This window comes from Phoenix dactylifera, chromosome 9, assembly GCF_009389715.1.
Source record: "Phoenix dactylifera cultivar Barhee BC4 chromosome 9, palm_55x_up_171113_PBpolish2nd_filt_p, whole genome shotgun sequence".
Lineage (NCBI taxonomy): Eukaryota > Viridiplantae > Streptophyta > Magnoliopsida > Arecales > Arecaceae > Phoenix > Phoenix dactylifera.
Window position 1 is genome coordinate 14321868 of NC_052400.1, and position 23327 is coordinate 14345194.

A 23327-nucleotide genomic window follows, 5' to 3' on the forward strand; every position below is an offset into this window, starting at 1 on the left:
AACTCCAAATCGCATTACCCCTTTAGAAGGGGACACTCTGAGAAAAAAACATGATCTCCGATTTGGAATTCCAGATCCCGCCTCCTGATATCAGTATAACTCTTCTGTCTGCTCTGAGCTGCCCGAAGTCGTTCTCTGATCAGCTGAACCTTCTCCACTGTCTGCTGAATAATCTCTGGACCCAGAATTTTCCTCTCCCCCACATCATCCCAACAAATAAGAGATCCATAGAATCAACAACATTCTCCTGAAACTAACTCAAGTATTTCATCATAATGCCTTTTAGATCAAATATTAATGATCTTAACCAGTTTCAAAATAAGTCAAACCACCAGACTTCCGCTGCACACTCTGATTTAATTCATTTAATTCTCTAAAGTCACAAATGATTTCTGACTAAAGTATCACTTTGCATTAAGACTAAAAAAAACTCCAAATTTCAAATTTCCAAGTAGAACTAGAGCAAAACCTCTAGATCTTTTTGTCCTCAATTTATATAGAGTATACTTACCATAACTAACCCCCAATCCTTTAGTCAAGTTTAAGGTCACTACGTGATCTCCACAACCTTCTTAGAATCCAAAAATATCTAGGTTTAATTTAAAGGGGTAATTCTTGTATTCCTTTAGCAATTTAATCAGAAAATCTACATTGATTTTCCTTCCAACAGAATTTACTTCAAATTCAATGGGTTAGAACTGTTGAGCCAATATCACTATGAGTAGGAATTAACCCTATCAACCTCCAAATTCTTTTTCACCAAAATTCTTAATGTCTATGATCAATGCTACACATAATAACTCACATAAGCATCTCAAAATCGAAATTTCTACTCAATTTTGTATTTTACAATTACAAAAATTTCTAGTTAGATCATAAACCGAGACTTGAGTTCAAATTAACACATCCAATAGTCTCCAACAATTATAAGAAAAATTCAGTAGCCCAATCTGAATATACATATTCAAGTAATTAGAATTCTCCACCAATTTGCTTACTAGCCCTAAAAATTTAACCCACCAATAGAAATACATCTATTTAAAATATCCAAACATGTCAATACCAAATATAATTTCATATACAGATTTAACCTCGAAGAACAATTTGCTTTAATATTATGAAAAATCGTTCTTAGCTCACTCCAATGCTATAATAGATCCACGCACAAACTCTACTCTAATAATTACCAACAAAACCAAAAGTACTATTACATCTGCACCCATATCATGTTTGAACTTTCAGATCACTTACACAACATCTAAACATGATATAACTAATATGCCAAGGCTAACCTTCCTATACATGCCTTAGGTCTACCCTCTCTTATCATGATCAAAGATAATTTATACTTTCCTTCCACACTCATCGAAAACCAAATCCGATGCATACATTTTATCACAATGCCCAATGATCTTACAGCTTAAGCACTGAATTTAATTGTCATGTCCTAAGTGATCATAACCTTAAGCTATGATATATTTCCGTCGCAAACCCAAGTGATCTTAATCTTAGGCTTGGGTTCAAATTTTGTCACTAATCCCAATGATCTTAAACCACAAACACTGATGCCACTTATGCTACAGTCCCCAGTGGTCTTAAATCCCGAGTGATCTTAAACATATGCTCAAATTTCAATTTTGTCACTATCCCCAATGGTCTTAAACGTCAAACTCTAGTGCCATTAAGGCCACAGTCCCTAGTGGTCTTAAATCTTAGATTACAATATCATTCTTATTACAATCTCAAGTGATTATAAACCACATCTCTGATAGTTTTTCTATCATAATTCTCCACTGATACTCACCTGAACATAAACCCTAGGATACCTTAACCTTAAGCTCTGATACCACTAAATCTGTCACGCCCCGAACCCGAACCTAGGCCCGGGACGCGCCAGACGCCGCACACCCGCACGGCGGACCGCACGGGCGTGCAAGGCTGAATAATCAGACACTCAAGTCACAACATCAGATCACAATATCAATACTAAAAATCTATCATTTATGATAATCAAATCAATAATTCAATTTCAAATGTCTCAAATAAAGTTGATAACATTTATTTACAAGATCAATTACTTATGACAAAAGGAATCTAAATCTATCTATGTCCAGTATCATAAGTCCTCTCCTCCCGAATCCCCCATCAATCATCTCCTGCAATTATGTCAAAAACAGGTATGAGCTACAACAGCTCAGTAGGTAACAACATGCATAAAGTCACGATAACATGTATTAAAGCATATGCAATGTAACTACAGGTCATGTGCACAAAATAAATATGATGATCCGCAAACCAATCCGATACTCAAGTAATATATATATACCATCTCAGTCTATCATATCACGCATAACATAATCCACAGATCAAACCGCATGACTACGGCCACATCACCCAGTGGCATGGTTACACCGAAGTGCCAATACAACTCTCCGAAGAGCCGCTCCACTGAGCCAACGCACCACTGTGCCGCACCCCCTGGTGCCAATCTCACGCTCCGCAGAGCCAACGCACCACTGTGCCGCACCCCCTGGTGCCAATCTCACGCTCCACTGAGCCGCTCCGCAGAGCAAAACGCACCCCTGTGCCGCCACTATTCTATCACCGGTGGTCACGGTGTCGGAACCAGTTCCTCAGTACAAGTCGACAGGGCCAACGTATCATCCCATTGGCGGGGTCTAGACTATAGTCACGCGGTCTTTAAAAATCAATAAATAAATTTTCCACATCGTGAATTTCCAAATCAAAGCCATGAACATGCTCCCAATAATAAGTCACATAACAGTTTATAAAAAAAATAAATATTTAATTCTAATTCTAACACATAATGCCAAGAATAAATCATAACATCAAGATATGCAAGATACATGTTATAATTCGATTTAAAAGCAATAAGTCACCTACCTGGGTTCGCTTAAAAGATCCCTGCCACAGATATCACGAACCCCTGATTAAACATAAATATTAATTATTTAATTAATTAAGAAACATAATTTAAACTAATTTCAACCCCTTAAACTCCTAAGTTCATAAATCCAAGAATGGGCCCCCAAGATCAAACATATACCCTAAAATCAGAATCCTTTAGACCCAAGTCAATTGTGGCCCAAAACGATTAGGCCCAATTGAACCAAACCAGGTATCAGGTCCAAATCAGATTTCGGGCCCAAACCAACCCAGCCCACAGATCCAATCAGGCCCAACTCAGCCCAAGAACAGTTCCCTAGCCCAAACCAGATCTGATCAGACCAGATCAGATCAAATCTTAATGAACCAGATTATCCTCACATCAGGCTAACCCAAATTCCTGACTCAGATTTAGACCCTAATCAAAACCCATTCACTCAAACCCAGATCAAACCCAATTCACGGAGTAGGTGGAACCGGTTCACAGTTTAAACCCGGTTCAAGGTCTGGTTCACAAGTGAGGCACGGATCTCAAAGCAAGGAAAAACCCAGGCCGAATAAAGAAGAAGAAGAAGAAGAAGAAGAAGAAGAAAGAGAAGAAGAAGAAGGAAGAAGAAGAAGAAGAAGAAGAGGAAAGGAAGAAGGGAGGGGGGGGGGTGGCTGGTGGTTTCGGTCGGCCCTCGGCGGCCGACCGTGGCCCTCGGCGGCGGCGCTCGGCCAGCCGCCGTCGGTCACCCCACGGTCACAGGCGACGGAAGGGAAGAAGAAGAGAAGAAGGAGAGAGAGAGAGGAAGAAAAGGAAGGAAGAGAGGGAGCTCGGGGCTGGGAAGCCCGGCCCCCCGTTCGCCCACCTCCGGCCGAACCCGTTTCGGCCGGATTTGACCCCGGCCGGCCGCCGTCGGCCGGCCGAATCTCTCAAAAAGAACTTCCCCGAAACAGGGGAAATAAAACCTACTGATTCCCCATCGTTTCTCTCGCCCTTAAATCCAAAAAATAGATCTATGTTGTCTTGCTCACCTCCGGTCGTCGATGAGTGGTTCCCCGGCGACGATGGCGGCTCCGGCGACGCCTACGGCTCCGGCGACCGTCTCTAGAAGAGGGAAAAATGAAGAGGAAGGGATGGGCTCTCAGAGAAAAGAGAAAGGGAGAGAGAGAGAGAGGGAGAGAGGGAGAGAGGGAGAGAGGGAAGAGGGGGGGCTTGCGGAGATCACGCTGGCCGTTCGGCCGGCGTGTTCATCGTGGGAAGACCACGATGAACAGACTGAAGTCGGCATCCATTGCCGACTTCAGTTCATTGGGCCCAAGAATGGGCCCAAATTTCAGGTCCTTACAATTATGTCGAGGAAACTTCTCTGGAGCCGTGGTAGCTTTTTTTTTTTTTTTTTTTCTTTTGGGGGGAGGGATCTAAACATCCAATTCTTTATTCGATTGATTTCTTTTTATATTTAGTTTTATATAAAATGGCTCGCTAGTTGCCTACTTTTCTCATTCAAAAGGCTCTTTGGGTATCTGCTTTTCTCGTTGCAAGTGCAAGCCTAGGTTTCTTATATCTGAAAATTACAATTGTGGTTCCTATCCAATATAAAGGAGTAACTACAGTAAAGCTACCATCACTAATATTATTAGATCATATTATACTATAACAAAATATATATTATATTGTATTGTACTGTACTGTACTGTACAATACTGTATTATATTATAAAAGACCAAGGTCTGAAATTATTAAAGGCGATGGTAATAATGATCGCCGATTCTGTACTTTGTGTCTAATGGATGTTTTTCCGTGTCTATTCGGTTTAGCCTTTTTTATTCCTTAAGAAAGTTACCTTGAAGATGATCCAGTGGATATCAGGTTCTTAGAAAAATTTCAGCTTTTTAGCAGTTTAAAATAGAAGGCAGGCCATTCTATGTGATGATCAGCAAGGCTACTTTTTGGTCGAATTATCGAACTAATTGGGCGAAAGGGAAATAACGGGGTCTGGAGATGGAGCTGAGAACTTTGGGCCGTAGTAAGGCTACGACCGTTTCTCATTTGCGAGAGATTTGAGAAGAGCCAGCTTCACCAGGAGATTCCGGTCCTCTGTTCCACCTTAATGTTCTTCTGCTCTAACTCGAGAAGAGGAGTGGCATAGAGAGAGCGGTGAGACGCCATCGTTTTCAGGAAAGAGGGAAGGAGCCGTTCCAGAAGGCATGGATTTTATGGGCTCGAATGTTGAGATCTAAATGCAAGGTAGTAGGGCTAAATGGGCTGCTCGCTTGTGCGGATTTGCAAAATTAAGATAAAAAACTCTTGTATAAATGGGGCAATGCACCTGAAAATTGGCCAGCAAAATAAGCATTGCCTTGGGAGCTAAAGAAGGCTGCGTCCGGAATCACAATATATTGGTCAATTTCCCATCTGGCCTTATTTACTTAGTGAGGTTCGATTAGTATCCACCCTAGACTTGCAACCCAATCTCACTATTTGCTACTTAAAATTAACAAAATAAAGATGCGAAGAGTGGAGGTGTAACAACCCATAATCTCACCCAAAATGGCTAGTCGAAAGTTATTATTTGGGTTTCTTGATCCTTTATAAGTACCCAAGATCTACCCAGCGAATAACCGATGTGGGACTAAACACATGCCCGCACGAGTCCTCACATACTCCCCCCGTTCAAGCTCTGATGTCCTCATCAGGCTAAGGGTTCAAATCTATTCAAATCTAATCACAATACCATGATTGGCCCGTGGTCAGCCCCAATAGATCTGTGCTGCAGTGTTCCCTAGTCCACATAGGTTATGGGTTGGGTCCGCTCTGATACCATTTGTAACAACCTAGGACCTCACCCAAAATAGCTAGCCAGAAGTTATTATTTGGGTTTCTTGATCCTGTATAAGTACCCAAGATCTACCCAGTGAATAACCGATGTGGGACTAAACACACGCTCGCACGAGTCCTCACAGGAGGCATGGATAAAGGATCGGTTCTCCTTTTCACTGTGTGAGGATCCATATGGGCGTGTGTTTAGTCCCACATCAATTATTCGTTGAGTAAATTTTGGGTACTTATACAGGATCAAGGAATCCAAAAAAATATCTTTCGGCTCGCCATTTTGGATAAAGTTATAGGTTGTTAAAAATAATATCAGAGCGGACCTGCCTCATAACCTCTGTAGACTAGGAAATACTGCAATACGGATTCATTAGGGCTATCCGCAAGTCGATTGTGCTGCTTGTGATTAGATTTGAACCAGAGCTTAAACGGCGGAAGTATGTGAGGATCCGTGCGGGCGTGTGTTTAGTTCCGTATCGGTTGTTTGTTGGATAGATTTTGGGTACTTATATATAATTAAGTAAACCAAAAAAAAAAAATTCTATTAGCCATTTTGGATGAGATCCCGAATTGTTACATATTGCATGAATTATTAGATCCCCCTATGCCCCACAAGCTGCAGACACACAAAAATAAAGGAGAGAGTAACAAGTTTTATTGGGTCAGAGACGTAGTTTTTTTATCAATTTTGCACGAGACTGGCTCGGGCTATGTTTATCATTGCAGTCTTGAAACGTTAGTTGATCTCATACAGCATTTTTTTGGTTTGTATCATGTGTGAAAGACCATAAATAGCATACCACCTTCCAAGAATTGGTCATAAATATTCGCCAAAGACAATACAAAGAGAAGACAATGATTCTTGCATCGATCATATCCTTGAAATCATTTCCCATTGTTCTCAATGCAAACTGTCCCAAATGTTTGGACTGCACTAACGAACGTTCAACCTGTGAAGATATAAAGTCATCAACTTAAACTAGGCCAGGTTGTGTCTCTGTCACGGCTATCATCACCGTTATTGTTTAATGTTAGAATAGCCTGTGATGGGTTAGGTTGCATCGTTCCATCATTTGGTTGACAACTTCAGGTTGAATCTTGCTGTCCAGACCTTCTACATAAGGCCAATTTGATCGAATCTTTTCCCTGTCCACACGACATTCCCCACCTTCGCATAAAGTTTTGTTTAAAAGCTCGCCTCCCCCACATCTGTTCCGTTTTCTCAGCATGCTGTCCATCATCTCATACTGTTGAAACCATGCTGCCTCTCATGCTGCCTCCACCTAACCCATTTCCTCCCCCCATGAAAGCTTTATATAGCGAAGATAGAGCAGCATGTTTAGCTTGTGCTTCTCTCTTCTTCATCTACTAAGAATTATAAGTCCATAGAGAGAGGAAGGAATGGCAATGGATCTCCGCAGCGAGTCCACGGACTATCGGATGGAGCTCCTGTCCCCCATGAGGGTGGAAGCAGCCATCATGATGCAGTCCACTCAACCATCATGGAGGATCAGCGTAAGTGATTTCGAGGTGCCACAAGTTCCCAAAGATCCCACCTTCGGTTCCTTCGTCTTCCCTATGACTCTCGGTAGGTATTCTTAATTATATCTTCTAGCTTCTTCGTCCAACTCTTTTTTTATTTTTCACCATTTTTCAATGGAAAGAGAATCGACTGCATGTTTCGGCTTTTCTTAGGCCCATTTGGCATCGGGTTTTTTTTTCCCCTTTTTTTCCTGTTAAAAAAATAAAAAATTAAAATTAAAATTTTTATTTTATAAAATATTTTTATAATTATAATTATATATATATATATATATATATATATATATATATATATATATATATATATATATATATATATATAAAGCTTACGCTCCAATATACTGCAATTGCTGTCCCATCGTTACTGTTTCCACCAAATTATTAGTATTATTATTGTTGACCTCATCTAAAAAGCTAGTCGGAAGATCTATTTTGGATTTTTTAGTCTTGTATAAATATCCAAAATTTTTTCGGCGAATAACTGATATGAGACTAAATATACACCCGCACGGGTCCTCACATACTTCCCATGTTCAAGCACTGACGTCCTCATCAGGTTAAGAATTCAAATCCATTCAAATATAACCATAAGCACCATGATCAATCGGTGGTCCGATTCCATAAACTCATACTGCAGTATTCCCTAGTTTACTGCCATGCCCCGCCATTAATATCATCTTTCTTGTTATGGTCGCACTAATGTATCATTGCTCCACCGTTATTATTAATTAATTATGCCAAATATGTTATATTTTTTTAATTTTGAAAATAAAAGAGGCGAAGGTGATGCAAATCGCATCTCAGTTTTTCAGCAAAGAGAAAAGAATACTAATAAAGAGAACAATAACTAAAGCGATATAACGCTGCGATCCATACATTACACATGAAAGCAAATATAACTAACTGGGTTTCTATAGGCTGCAAATTAATGTAATTAAGTCAGTGGGTCAAGGTGTCTATAGATAATCGGACCAGGACCGACCCATCCATATAAGTAGATACGGTAGCAGTATGAAGTGGGCCGTGACAGTTACTTGTTCCTGCCCTTTGGGCCCAATGGAAATAGAAATCTCCGTGTTATTCTTAAGGTATATATTATCCAATTTGTCAGTTTTGAATGATTTTTCAATCATCACTACGTTTCGTGAAAAACTTATTCGGGAAAGTGGGGCGGCAAGGCCTAATGAAATATGAATAATTCTAATTAAAACTGAATTGAATATTAGGTTAACATAGTGAGTGGGAAGTCCAGGTTAAATCAGCTGAACCACAGATTAACCAAGCAACTTTTTCAACCTTCATTACTTCTCACATCCAATTGTTTATCACACATTAGTTCCAATTTTCTTTAGTTGCCTTCCTCATTTAGTTACTAAACATTGGACATTCCTATTTAGGCATAAGCATCTCCAGTACAACATACGCCGTCTCGATACTAGGCTCCGCATTGGTACTACTCTGTTACCGTGTCAGTACATTCAATACGGAGGCCAATTTGATATATCAAGTATTGGTACGTCTGCTATGCTATATATCAGTATCGAACCAGCATAGAACGGTACATTTTGTATCGTCTGATTCAATATTGTGTGGCTTATCATGCTCCAGTAGGTAATGCTACAGCAAATCAATATGGTCATTTATCTAGAAAAATAATAGTGATGGTTTTTTGTAGTTACTTGATTTACACTTTATATAGCATTTGTTTTCCAACACTAGATTCTGAAATCCTGTGAACAAATATAACAGTATTTTTGCCATTTTCTCCAATTAATTGGTCTATGAGGTTCCAAAAGATCAAGACTCAAATTTCATTGTATGTCTATTTTTAACTTTCCTGATTTTTTTTATTTTTTATTTTTAGGAAGAGGGAGACCACAAGGTCCCACAAACATTCATGCTTCCTGAGTTTGTATTAAATTGAAATTTTAAATACTTAAACAGCCACTTGTCATAATTCAAATTCTAATGCTCTGACTGCTTTCAGAAAAGGCATGCTCTGACTGAACATTTGATGAGCATTGACTATTACATTATGGAGTACTAATGTATTCAATTTGTTGATACATATAAAACCATGATCATCGATTAGGGACTAGCATGTTTTGTTAATTGCTATGATGAACCTGCTCTGTTTTCTTTAAATAGGTAAGAAAAATAAAATAGCGAAGTACTATAAGAAGCAACAGAAGCTTCTGGAGGGATTGGGTGAAATGGAAAGCTTCACCGAATTAGGTTCTTTAGAGGGAGCTCCTACAGAGGTACATATTATTAACCTTTTGTATAAAGATTTATGTTTTGTGTGTACACCTTAAGTCTAATGTTCTTCAAAAAATCATCTCAAGATCATCAAAGAAGCTTATGCTTTGTTGCTAACTTTGAGTGATAACAGAGCATGTAATGATAGTGATACATGTATGATTAAAAAAGCTCGAGGGGGGATGTATAAATAATTGCTTTTGTACAATGTTAAATACAGACATGATACTCACTTTTCATGTTTATAAATGAATCCTCTATGTATGTGACATATTAATTGATCTTTCTTCGAATTTTCAGGATGAGCTAAAACAGCTAGCGATCAGTGAAAGGACGGCAATTAACATTTCAAACATAGCTAATCTTGTCCTTTTTGTGGCGAAAGTGTATGCATCGATCGAAAGCAAATCCATGGCAGTGATTGCTTCCACCTTAGATTCTCTTTTGGATCTTCTATCCGGACTTATTCTTTGGTTTACGTCGTATGCCATGAAGAAGCCTAGCCGATACAGTTATCCAATTGGAAAAAAACGAATGCAACCAGTGGTAAGTTTCCAGTTTTTGATAGGTCATCTATCCTAATTTTATCAAATTATAAAGAACAAAACGTTCTAATTATTCCGCAGGGGGACTGTTGGATTTTGCATTTTTAGAAAAACTTTTATTACTGCTAGATGGCTACATATTTAAGGGCTTCTATAGATGATGAGTACCACTTCTATGTGGCATCTCCTCATATGAAGAAGGAATTTTGACAGAGATGCTCTGACTACTTCAATATTTTTGAAATACAGAAAATCACCCTCAAAACAGTGATTTCAATGACTTACATCTTGCTTGCATTCTCTGTCTAGCCTAGGTAACATTAGATGAATAGGACGAAGACTCAATCAGGGTATAGAACAGTGACATGGGGCTAATAAAACCTTTGTTTTTTTGTGAAAGTTAAGCCCATCCATTTGCTATTTCTTTGCAGGGTATTATAGTTTTTGCTTCTGTGATGGCTACTCTTGGTCTGCAAGTACTATTAGAGTCTGGCAGACAGCTCCTTATGCAGGTATATATTTCTTAACTGATCCATGTCATGATATATTTAACATGCCCTTTCCATCTTTATTCTGTTTTTATTAACCTTTAAGTTGTACATTAAGGTTTTCTCAAGAAAAGATGACAATCATTTGATTCATATACAGGACCAAATAGGACATGGATTGTTTTCCTGTAAACAACAATATATCAAAATAAAATAACCTGTGCTTATCTTTAATATAGTCATCATTTTTACAGTACATGAGTATATGAAACTATGATATATCCAATTTACTTAATCTTTCTTTTATGATCAATCATCATTTATTCATTTTGCAGGCCCACACTGCTATCGATCAGAATGAAGAGAAATGGATGATTGGCATCATGACTTCGGCGACCATTGCGAAATTTGTGCTCGTGCTTTATTGCCGTAAGTTCCAGAATGAAATTGTTAGAGCTTATGCACAAGATCACTCGTTTGATGTCATGACTAACTCCATTGGCCTAGCAGCAGCCTTGCTTGCCATCAGATTCTACTGGTGGATGGATCCTGCTGGAGCAATACTGGTAAGCTAAATGACAAAGCACATCCATTCATATATCATAACAGAACTAGTCCGTCGACAAATACAAATACATGCAAGATTGCGCAGACATGCATACCCGAATTAACAAGCAAAAAGTACACTAGCACTCTAATCTTCGAAAATCCATAAGCTAAAGTACTATTTCCAAAGAAATTTTTTATATAACTGCTCAAGGCTCGACCTCTTCTATAGAAGTGAATTTGTAGAATTGAATCAATTATTATAATGTCTCTAAATCCTATCCCACAACTTTTCTAGCAATGAAGCCAGTAATGATCCATCCGCATGGAGTATTGAATTTTGTTGCAGATAGCTTTGTACACGATGTGTACATGGGCAAAGACTGTTATGGAGAACGTATGGTCATTAATTGGGAAAACGGCGCCACCCGAGTTCTTAACGAAGCTGACGTACCTCATCTGGAATCACCATGCAGAAATCAAGCATATTGCTACGGTTAGAGCATATACCTTCGGTTCTGAATACTTCGTCGAGGTGGACATTGTCTTGCCTGGGAACATGCTTTTGAGCCAAGCACACGACATTGGTGAAACGCTCCAAGAAAAACTTGAACAGCTGCCGGAAGTTGAGCGTGCTTTTGTACATGTAGATTTTGAACATACTCATAGGCCTGAACACAAGACTAAGGTGTGATATCACTAAATTTGGAGGGGGATACCGCCAATGTTTTGCTAGTTGCAGAATGCAAGAGCTTGCACTACGCACTGATGGAACATATACGTGTCCTGTTTGAATGAATAGTTCTTCTTTATATCCAGCAATTTGCAGAAACTTTTTTCGGGTTTTTTTAAAATTTAAATAGAATATTTATTTTTGCAGGTGTGATGCTTGGTTGAAGATATTGTGCATCTCATATTACTCGTCTAAGTGTTTAGATGTCTGGTCTTGGTTCTCATGGCGATCGGCGAACTTCTTGAGAAATCGTAGATGAAGTTGAAATATGCATGTCTCTCGAGCTTCTTGAGAAATCGTAGATGAAGTTGATATGTCCGTCGTTAAAGTTTGATTACTGGAACTATAAATTGTGGTCTGTGTACTACCTTTTTTTTTCTCCATGTTGCTTTCACAGCATTAGCTCTCTTCCTGAAATGACTCTCAAGTAGGTTCGACGCTGTATTTTGCCGGTGAGATCCAGAGATGATCTGATCTGATGAAGTTGCATGGAATTGTTGGACCTTAGGTCGCCAATTCAGCCATCTTCCAAAAGGGTCGCCAGGCTCTCCGAGGACAATCCTAAAGGACACTTTGGCCCCACCTAATTTTGTATTTTTCGGGGGATCGCGTGGGTTAGATAATAATAATGTGGACAAATATATTAGTTGATCTCAGTTGAAAGAGTAACAAAAATTCATGGAGTATCAAGATACAAATAGCAGTAAATGATAAATATGATAAGGATACTATTTGTTGCTGCTAGAATTCAGGTTGAGGTTGGTTTTCGCCTGAGATATGCTAAGATCAGCGGATCCAAGGTAAAAGAAAAAAAGTTAGTCGAGAGAATGAAGAAGATTTTACATCATGAAGCTTGAAGGCGAGCACGACTGGCAAAGAAGTCTACTTGCCTGAAGGTTTTCGGCGAGGAATCCTCTAATGCTTAGGTCAGTGGAGATCTAGAATCAAGAGAATGAGTATGAAGGAGTGCTCTAGAAAAGTGAGAGCTTAAGAATGCTTACCTAAGGATCCTCCAATTATTTTTTTATATAGGATAAGAGTAGTACCTGCCACTTGATTTCGCCATAACCATACAATAACAGCTAATCGTGCATTAATTGTATGGTAACGGCTTTCCACATTTAATATGTAATAAGAATTGCATTGATCGTGTTTTTACCGTGGTACTGGTGTAACTGTTGCCATAACTATGATCGCAACTTATTCGATGACCTCTAATGTTACTATTGAGCAAAGCCGATCAGAATGGTACATCGGCCATTACCGAGGTCATTTACCTCAATTAAGGTGAATGTCAAAAAGGTCGAATCAACATGAGATCGGAATGAGCAACATTCTCCTCATCACTATTATTATAGTTTGAATCTAAAACACTTCCAAGATCAGAGAGATGCCTATAGGTAGTAGTTGGGCTAAGTTTGGTTGATTTTATTACACAAAGAAAGTAGATCTAGGATTATTCAAGCAAATAAAGAATATATATATATATATATATATATATATATATATATATATATATATATATAAAGATATTAGGATTTATATAGTTTAGCCTTGACAGAGAATCAAACAAAGCTCACTAATATTGAAAGAGAACAGAGGAGAGAAAATCTCTGATATTAAGGCTTTTAATTCACCCGCACTCCCAGAGAGGTAGCTGCCAAACTCTATAAAGGACAAAATTATAAATAATACAATTATCATAAAAAATTTGGGTCGGGAGCTTTGCTTCTCAGACTTGCAGCCCACGGAAGCTTCCAGCCCATTTCAAGCGTCTCCGACCCTTGCAATGTATCCTCTAAATACAACATATATTATAATAGATATAAACTTTCAATTTTTCAATAGATAAGAAACTTATTTAATATTATAAAAAATAATCATAAACATATCACCAAATATGCTGGTTCCAAGTTTTTGAGTCATAAAACCAATCCAAAATTAAGAATAAGAACGATCTATAACATCATTAACATACAAGTAATTAATAAATATGTTTAAATAATGTTAACTTCCATTAAAAATATTAATTAATATAGTAATACCGCATGAATGCCCAGGAAGCAAGAGGTCAGTGGCATGCCCCAAGATTCCTGCTATCTTTACGGGCAATTAAAGAACACGGAGTTCAAAAAGTAGGACGCACTGCTGCCGGTCTCTTTATTCCCAAAAGAACTTTGTCCGGGCTGTCCCTCGCCCTCACACTTCCCACCGCGCACCACTCCACACTGTTCTTCTCTCTCTGGTTCCCTTCCTTCCTACTTCTTGAGAGAGAGAGAGAGAGAGAGAGAGAGAGAGACGGGGGGCGATGGGAGAGGGGAAGAGTTCTACGCTGGTCCACATCCTCGTGGTCGCCCTCAGTCTCACCGCCTTCGGCTTCGCCATCGCCGCCGAACGCCGCAGGAGCACCGTAAGCCCTCCAATCCCTCATTTCCGTTCTTGTTATCCGTTTTACCTTCTTCTTTGTCATGGTAAAGTAGGGATTCATTCGCTTGAGGTTGGATGGAGGGGTTTCTCCAGCAAGATCTGTGTGATTTTGCTGCGTCTCTTTCTTTGGCCATTACGTGCGGGTTTCCAGTTGTGGGTGTAAAGGTCTAATTTTCTAGAATTGTAGACCGAGATGTGTGTAACCTTGCATTTTGGTCGTCACGCTGTAAGTTGGAGCAACTCTAGTCGATATTAAGTATGTATTTGCTGTGATATGGAGAGTATGCACTTGTTATGGGATGGGTGATAACCATTGGGTTTTATGATGTCGGTTTAGACCAGGAGCTTAAATTTTGCCATCCCTGCTCTTAAAGTGGGATAGAAAGGTCTCCGTAGATGGAAGTATGGGACAAGGTGAATCAGTGAATTTAGTACTTATTTGATCTATTAGTTGATAGTTGATTGGTTTTTTTTTCCTAATTTATAGACGCTTGGCTAGAAAAGAATATGGATCTTTTACGGTCATTTGCAATGTAGTAACAGAACACGACTATCGGCATAGAAGGTTTAAATTTGCATTAAAATTCCAATATTGCTGAATGGAAGATGGAAATTTTGGCCTTGGCTGTAATTTTAAATGATCATTTGAAAGGGGGAGAGCGGACAAGAAACTTAGCTCTTGATTGAATGGATGACACATGTTATGCAAGGATTTTTAGAAACCTACGCCAGGGAAATGGGAGAAGACTATCTGATTAAGGTTTAGATATGACATTTTAAAACGTAATTAATTGTCAGCAAATGGACAAGCTTGGTGTATGAGTTGTCCGATTCATCCCATGCAACCTGACAGAAATACTAGGGAATTCCAGTTACTTTTTGGTATTGTTGAATCTTCTCTGATTTTTATTTTGTTCTATTTTATTTCCCCATAGGGTTACTCCTTTACAAACAGCAAATTGTGTGCATGTATTTTTGATAAAATACAAGCAACAAGTTGTTATCTATAGGTCTATTTTGTACTTCTGAGTTAGTATTCCTACTAGCAGATGAATTTTGTACTGACGGCTGGTGCATTGGCCTGCACTTATGACTACAGTGCTTTCTTTCAGCTATACGTTGCTCTTGCATATACCTTTATGTTGGTGGTTGACCACATCCAAGAGAAGGCTTTGCCGGTGCAAATTTATCGTGTAATTTGTGTTCTTTTGTGCCTAATTAAACTAATGATGATAGATTTATGGTTTGAACCAAATAGTCATTCTGGATTTGTCGCCATCAGATTGCATCGTATTTGTGGCTTTTGCTTGATTCCGCCAAACACCTCTCCCCCCTACTGCATGCATGCACATTGTGGCATATTGATAAGTACCCATTTTCAATCTGGGATGTAACTGGAATCTGGCAATGACTTTGTCATTTGGATGTTTGTGATATTTCTAGTGCATGCTGGCACATTAGGATTCTGAAAGTGTGAATTCATCTTCCATATTTGTACTTTAGGCCATCCTGCATACATATCATATGGCAGTTGTAGGTTTAGGACTATTTTAATCATTCTCTGGCCTTGCTCTTCTTGGGTTGGGCACCTGACAATTTTTTTATGTTAAATTGCATGTATAAATCTATGTAAAGAGACATTCAAGAGCTCTTGTGCAATGCCAAAATTTACATATGTGTTTGAATGAAGTTTTCACACTTTCTTATGAAGATATACATAGGACAATTCAATCCTTTTGCACTCTTCTAGTGTTTAGCAGTGTAAACAGTTTGGCAAATGATCACGATTATAGCTTAAAGTCTGCCCTCTGAATTACTGATGTCTAGTGGTGTAATCAAGCTTATTTGTTGGGTCTAGCTGGGCATGCTTAATATGTGATGGAGCTTGACTTCAGTGTGAGGCAAAACGGGCTATTTTGAATAGCTTGATATTTTTGAAATTGTGGAAAGCCACAGAGAATCTGGATTTGGAAAAGGATAATGTTTTACCTGACCTCAGCTTTTGTGGGTAAGTCTTGTTGTTGAAAAAATTTTGTTTATGTTTTTTGACCGTACTTCTACATTTAGATTATTATCAAGTTATTTCTTATCCAATATATATAGTTTACTTGCACAAATGGAAATGGGTACTCAAACTGTTGTGCTTTCACATTTTCTTTGATTTAACCAATATAACCTTCTTTAAAAGTTAAATGGATGCTAGTAATATTCAAGAGTAAATGGCTTGAGATAGATTTCTTCTTCTTTTAGAATATTGAAGTATCATATAACAATGTTATATATTATTTAATTACATGAGATCATTCGCAAAGTGGATTCTTTTAAGGAATTATGTAGAATAAAAATCTTTAAATTGATGAACTTACTTTCTTAGTCTGCTGCAAGCTTAATTGAAATAGAATATGACATCAGCAGAAGTTAGAAATTAGGTATAAAAACAAGGGAGGGGCTTAAAGCGGATGTCACAAAGTAGATGTAATTCTGGGCCCCAGCTTCTGTTCATCCCACTACAGGCATGTGAGGATGACAACTGGCTTGGTTTGTGGTCACCAAAACAATAATTAAAAATGAGGAAGCAAGTATGTTTCCACAACTTGCTGGATTATTGATACTGCCTTTTGGCTATTCTATGCTCATTATCTTTCTTGTTTTGTTTGTTGGGCCTTGGCTTTGGGGATGGACATTGTTTTGGGGTTCCTTCTCACCCCTGGTAACCAATTTTTCTCTGTAAGGAGTGAAACTCAAATAGTCAATAGTAGCCCATTTCCATAGTTCTTAATAGTAAAGTTTGCCGTCTCGATACCAAACCTCATACCGGTACCATCCTATTAGAGTATTGTTATGCGATATAGTACAACACGGTGAAGCGTATCGAGTGTTGGTACGGTATGAGACTGCGTATTGGTTTGATACTGGTATAGTACGGTACGTTCTGTATGGTACAGTACCGACGGATACAACAAACCTTGCTTAATACAGTTCATGGTTTTTTTTTCATCCTTGGGCTTGGGTGCAGCCATTGCAAGTCTTTTCAGAGGTTTGCCAGACTTATTTATTAACATTTCCTGCAAAAGTTGCAAGCTGTGGTTGGATACAAATGCCAATCGACATACAAACCATATGATTGAAGAGAAATTTGACATCCATATCTACTAGCTATTTAACCCAGGATTTGTTTGTCGGCATTACTAAATTATCTGTTTTGCATGCCAGGGCACCATTGTTACTGATAACTTAAATGCCACTTACTGTGTTTATGATTCGGATGTCGCAACTGGCTATGGAGTTGGTGCTTTCTTGTTTCTTTTCTCAAGTCAAACTCTGCTTATGGGTGTCACAAAGTGTATGTGCTTTGGCAAACCTTTAGCTCCTGGTGGAAGTCGAGCCTGGTCGATCATATATTTTTCCTCTTCATGGTGATTTTCCTTTCTTATGGGACCATATTCTCACAAATTCGTTATTCTAGTTATAAAATTACAACTTTCTTTTACCTTGGGATGCATTACGGAAATGAGCATGTTATCTTTGGCAGGCTGACTTTCTTAATTGCTGAGGCATGCCTGTTAGCTGGTGCGACGAAGAATGCATACCACACAAAGTACAGGCATGTGATCTATGCTTCAAACTGGACGTGTGAGTCTCTGAGGAAAGGAGTATTCATTGCCGGAGCAGTCTTTGCGGTCTTCACCATGATACTTAATGTGTATTACTACATGTACTTTTCGAAAGCTGCAAGTCAGGCTGCTCGGAAAACCAACAAGGCTAGCTCGACTGTTGGAATGGCTGGTTATACTTGATCGCAGCCAAATCAAACTGCACAGCGATAGCTGTTTATACAAATGCTACATCTTTATCTCTTATATCGTGTTATATTTGACTCGTTACCTGCAACTGAGTTTGAAAAGGCTGTGTTTGATTCCGGTAATTGCAGATGCTTTGAGTGTCTTTGGGTTGCTACTCTGGCTCCTATTCCTCCTGTTCCTGCTTCCGTTTATTTTCCTTTCCACAAGTATTGCTAGCTTGTTATGATTTGCTGCAAGATGCATACTCCAGATGGGTTTGGGACTGAGAGGTCGTCCATCATCAGCGATTCTGCGGTGCAGATGCGATCAAATGGGTTGGATGCGCATTCTTGGGGTTCATCTCCTCGATCGGTTGGCACCAGAATTAGTGTCCTTTCGGTTACTAGGTTGCAGCCTGTATGCTCTTGTTGAGGCTGCAACGATGAAGGAGATTTTGAAAGAGAGAGGAAGAATTGTGCATAATCCGGCTGCATATTTATGTTGTTGAGGGTAAGTCATATGTTGAAATGTCCAATTAATGTTTTATCTTGCATGCTACGTTCATCAACTTAAGAACCTATTAGATTATTTTCCCGTTAGTGCAGGTTTCTTCGGATGACTCATTCGTGTGCAGAGTATAATAAACTCTCAATGAGATCTTGATGATGACTAGTAAATATAGCAAATAAATGCATCTTCAAATCTAATTGATAAATAGTATCATAGCAGCAGAAATGATTAAAAATAATAGTAAACTTTATTTACTACTTACTAAATTGAGAGCACGACAGCTCGATGAAACCATAATGACTTATTCCGTGCTTGCACTATTCAGTAAGCTCTCAGTTTGAATTACTATTTACTTTGGAATATTCTGAAAGAAATTAATATTTTTACTGAACTATAACTCAATTTATGTAAATTGGATATCTAGTTGTGATCGTCTTTGAGTGTGAATGAGAATATTTGATTGTGTATATGGCTGGGGTTTGAATCTTGTTATCTAGTTATGATCTAGTAATACATAGTCACAAGGTGTAAGTATGATCTACGGATACCTAGGCACAGGGCATGGAAGTGACCCGTAAAGATGAACGAGTTGCAAGTGTGACACTGCTGATACTATGTGATGGGGTGTAAGTATGGATACCAAGGCATTGGCATAAAAGCGTGAACTGTGGATACAGTCATAGGGCGTAAACGTGGACTGGTCACACACGTTGGGCGTGAGTGCAGGCAACAAAATTATAAGAATTAAAATAACACAGAGGATGAGGCACCGATATGTGGTCATCCCAAATGAGGCCTTCAGAATGGTGAGCCACGAATGAGGCCACTCAATCAGCCGCATTGTTCGCCTTCCTATAGACATGTGTAGCTCATGAGAGATCATCTTCATCTAAAAGTCTACGAACATCGTGTAGCAACGGGCTAGAGTCCACTTCGAGTCTCCGACCCCGAATCCATTCAATCACCATGGTCGAGTCTTCCTCGAGCAGAATGTGATCCGCACCCAGCACCCACCTCGCACATACAATTTTGAGCTCAGCACCGACTATAGACATATCGAAGATCCACCGATCCCCAGCCGCTATCAGTCTGGCATTATGGTCCCTAATGACAAAACCCATGTCTCCAGTACACTCTATCAGTCCAACATCATGGTTTTTATAATATGACTTGATATCTGTACTATTAAATGATGGAATTTAGTATTGGTTTTAGAACTTTAGAAGTGCATAAATTCTTTTATCTAATCATATTTCACATAGTATTTCATGAAAAAATTATTTTCTTATGCATATCAATTGACTCTAAATATATCTTTGGGTACATGTGCGCGGAAAACTTGTTAACTCATATTTTGTTTTTTTCCCCATTCCAGATATAATGAGATGGAAAGGCTGGCGAAATTATGATTTGAGCATGTAACAAAGGGTCAAGATGGTTGTTCTGTAGTGTGGACTAGATTTTATATTTGTAGTTCGGTTTTGACATAGACATTCTATCTAGTATAATCATGTGAGTAGTAATAGTTATTTCTTCTAAGACATGGAATAGTCGTAACGCAGATGTTGTCTACGGCACTTATGGGTATTTGGACTTTTCTTGGTCAAGTATTTAATTATGTATTTTATGATTTTAGCTGCTCTTATATTGGTCACAACCTATTATCTAATTGGAAAACTATCTAATTACACTGCTCTCGCTATTGATATAAATCAATTGTCAGGTTTTGAGCCCTTGCATGGCATGGCATGGCAAGTTCTGCAGTATATCATCGTGTTATGTGCCTGACTCGTGTGACTTACATACCTGACACATGTGACTAGATTTGGAAGGAGGTTGCAAAATTACAGCCTCAGTGAGACTTCTCACCCACAATCATTGGGGATGGGGCTTGTTTGCAGTATTCCAACCCGAATCATAGGCGAGCCATCTCACCCACAAATACAATCATGGCCACGCATCCCAAAGATTCCAAAGGCTACCCCAAAATCTTGTCCAATCTTACTGCATGTCTCCTAGCTCCTCCTTTCCCTTCTCTCCATCAACAACATTTTCCTCAGCATAGCTGCCATTATCGCTTCTTTGCTGGAATGCAGGGGCTGCGGTTCTCACCAATGGGTTGGGCCAAATAAAGAACGACTTCCTTTTTATCATGCAAGGCCAATAAAGAACTTTGAAAACCCTACTCGGCCGCAACCGACCTGGCAACGTTACTGTTTATGATTGGATTTACCATTTACCAGACGAGCTAGCTATCAAGTGGAGGATAACTTCTTCTTCTTCTTTTTCTTTTTTCTGTGAGGTAAATCTCTAACCTTTCATTCGCTCAAAGGTTCTTGAACACTGAACCGCTTCAGCCAGAAGGACCCGCTTGTTCCGGCTCAGATGGTATGGTAGCCTCGGCTCTTATTCAAAGTCTTGGTCTACTCATTGGAACTTGAGAGCAGATGTTGTTCACCCTGCGCCACCTGGCTAGCTACCAGTGTTCTCACAGCTCATTGTCTCTGATGCCAATGACCATTAGTCGGAGTTGCTCTGCACTCTGAGCGCCGATGTCTGCGGGCTTGTCACGGGCCAATGTCTCATGGAGTCAAGGAAACAACCTAGCGTAAGTTGAAGGCAAAAAAAGTGGCATATGAATTTACTAGGACATGGCTACTTATGGAGTTTTGATTGAACGCGGACCTAGGTGGGAATGATCTTGGGGGGGACGCAATATGGGAATCTTATGTTGAACTCAAAACACTATATATGGAACTCAAGATAAATTAATGACCAGGGTTTTACCTTTATCCTTTTTCTCAAGCAATCCTTTGTCTTCTAAAAGATCGCCCATTCTATCACTGCTCATATATACCACAGATGCCTACGCAGTGGTCACCCATCTATTCGTGTACTGCACCAATCCTGCACTGCCACGTGGGACTCGTAGACTGTGACAATGGCACGAGGATTGACGTGGGCGGTGATTCCCCCTGTTCCCATTGGAATTAATCCATGCCGTGGTACGTAGAACTGACGTTAGGATTTTAAACATGTCATTTACCGAAACAATGGCACGGGCATAACCAGTCATTAATTTTTTTTTAAAAAAAAAAAGAAATGTGAAGTGATAATTATTATAGAAGAAAATCCTTTGGATTTCTGGTTTTTCAGAAATATTGTAGTTCATTAGGTCTAAAGATGGTTCTCTGTGTGCTGCATCTTTCTTGTTGGGTGATGGTCAAAGAATCGGGTTTCGGCTTGATAGGCGAATTGATGATTTTTCTCTCTCTGATCTCTTGCCAAATTTATGTCGCATTGCCATTGTAGTCTCGTATTGGTTCGCTGTCGACAATAATATTCACTCTAGGATCATTTCTTTCCGAAGGACTCTTGCCGGTGATTCTCTTAATGAACTCGTAATATTTTAATGGAGCTGGAGATCTCATAATATTTTCACTGTAAACTCTTATTATCAATTCATAAATTTTGGTGGGCAGTTGGATAAGGGCTTCAATCATGCATGGAAAGCCATGTCCTCGTCCTCGAAAAGACTAAATATTTTGTCTGGTTGGCTTCTGAGAGAAGAATCTTGACTGCTGATGATATAAAGACATCTTGGCCATGTCACCAGCTTATGTTCTTTGTCATAACAGGGAGGAAGCTGCTCCACATTTGTTCCTATGAGGCCCATGTTCTTTGCAAATCTGGAGATTCTTCAAGGATAAAATTAAATAAGAAGAAGATCACCTTCTTTAAATTTCTTTTCGGGGTGTTTGCAGAAAGAAAGATAATCCAGAAGAAACATAACATGGCTTCGGACATCATGCATTTGGTGGAAAAATGCATGGATGGATTTGTCCAGGCTCGGGATTTTGCTGATCAGGGAAATCTACTGCTTATGGGATGCATAAATATTGTTTTGCGACGGTAAGTTTCAGTCTTTCGAAACTTCAAATGCTTCTTTCCTTCATGATCTTAACAAATTTCTAACAGGCCCAATATTTTGGGTCTCATTATTTTCTCAAAATAAAAAAGAGATGCAAATTGAGGCTTGTCCTGCGGTCACCACCCTTTGCTTAGTAAGTAAAAATTTTAGTTTTGATTCTTGAATGGTGCATTAATAAAAATCTGAGCCTAGCCAATTATTGCGCAAGCGGCTTTTCCTCAAATTCCCTCTAAAAGTAAAATAAAAATAATAATAATAGCTTCACGACCTCTCTTCTCACTCCCGCATTACAAAAAAGGCTCCATATGATTCAAAACTCATGGCCTCTGCGTTGATACCATGTTAAAATCACCATTTGTCCCAAAAACTCAAGCTGATAGAATGAAGTAGATTTACTTATGTAATTTATATTTTTATACAATGACTTGAGCCGACTAATTGACGCGGATATTGTTTTCATTTAGGGGAGGTAAGCAAATAAAACCTAAATGGTGGCATTTCCACCATATATTTTCCAAAATATTTGCATGAAAAACCAAAAAAATGATACTTTAGCGAGTGTTTGGATAATCTATGACTCCTGTGGATGATTGGTTTCAACGGAGGTAGGGGGCAATGCAGGAGGTTGATGGATGGGGCCTCACCCGACCTCAGTTAGATCGAGACAAATTCAAATGGGTCCTTTTATCTGGACTAAGCGCCAGCACGTGCTCGCTTTTTATTGAGGGGAGCCGACAAGGATCTCGTGTACCAGCTTTGGAGACTAGCGGAGCATCCAATGGTAGATTCATGGCGAGCAAGGGCAACAGCACGGACAGCTGTGACTCTGCAGGCCATCT

The 23327-nt window shown here is 39.1% G+C and overlaps 2 protein-coding genes across 2 annotated transcripts; both read left to right on the top strand.

The window, feature by feature from the left end:
- The first annotated feature begins 7108 nt into the window (after positions 1-7108).
- On the top strand, positions 7109-11938 carry LOC103719574 (metal tolerance protein 7-like). Its single transcript, XM_008808892.2, has 6 exons — positions 7109-7313; positions 9416-9528; positions 9827-10072; positions 10503-10583; positions 10895-11125; positions 11455-11938. Exons 1-6 carry the CDS (start codon positions 7127-7129, stop codon positions 11797-11799), a joined length of 1203 nt encoding a protein of 400 aa, XP_008807114.1. The 5' UTR covers positions 7109-7126; the 3' UTR covers positions 11800-11938.
- Positions 11939-14009: 2071 nt separating this feature from the next.
- Positions 14010-18242, top strand: LOC103719575. Its single transcript, XM_008808893.2, has 3 exons — positions 14010-14248; positions 17479-17681; positions 17798-18242. The coding sequence occupies exons 1-3, from the start codon at positions 14147-14149 to the stop codon at positions 18060-18062; spliced, it is 570 nt and encodes a 189-aa protein (XP_008807115.2). The 5' UTR covers positions 14010-14146; the 3' UTR covers positions 18063-18242.
- The last annotated feature ends 5085 nt before the right edge of the window (positions 18243-23327 follow it).

Excerpts from the sequence above, each read along its gene's own strand:
- LOC103719574 (XM_008808892.2), top strand. The coding sequence starts at position 7,127 with ATGGCAATGGATCTCCGCAGCGAGTCCACGGACTATCGGATGGAGCTC. Across the intron at positions 10,073-10,502 it reads AAAAACGAATGCAACCAGTG|GGTATTATAGTTTTTGCTTC; the intron begins GTAAGTTTCCAG and ends ATTTCTTTGCAG. Across the intron at positions 11,126-11,454 it reads ATCCTGCTGGAGCAATACTG|ATAGCTTTGTACACGATGTG; the intron begins GTAAGCTAAATG and ends ATTTTGTTGCAG.
- LOC103719575 (XM_008808893.2), top strand. The coding sequence starts at position 14,147 with ATGGGAGAGGGGAAGAGTTCTACGCTGGTCCACATCCTCGTGGTCGCC. Across the intron at positions 14,249-17,478 it reads CCGAACGCCGCAGGAGCACC|GGCACCATTGTTACTGATAA; the intron begins GTAAGCCCTCCA and ends TTTGCATGCCAG. Across the intron at positions 17,682-17,797 it reads ATATATTTTTCCTCTTCATG|GCTGACTTTCTTAATTGCTG; the intron begins GTGATTTTCCTT and ends TATCTTTGGCAG.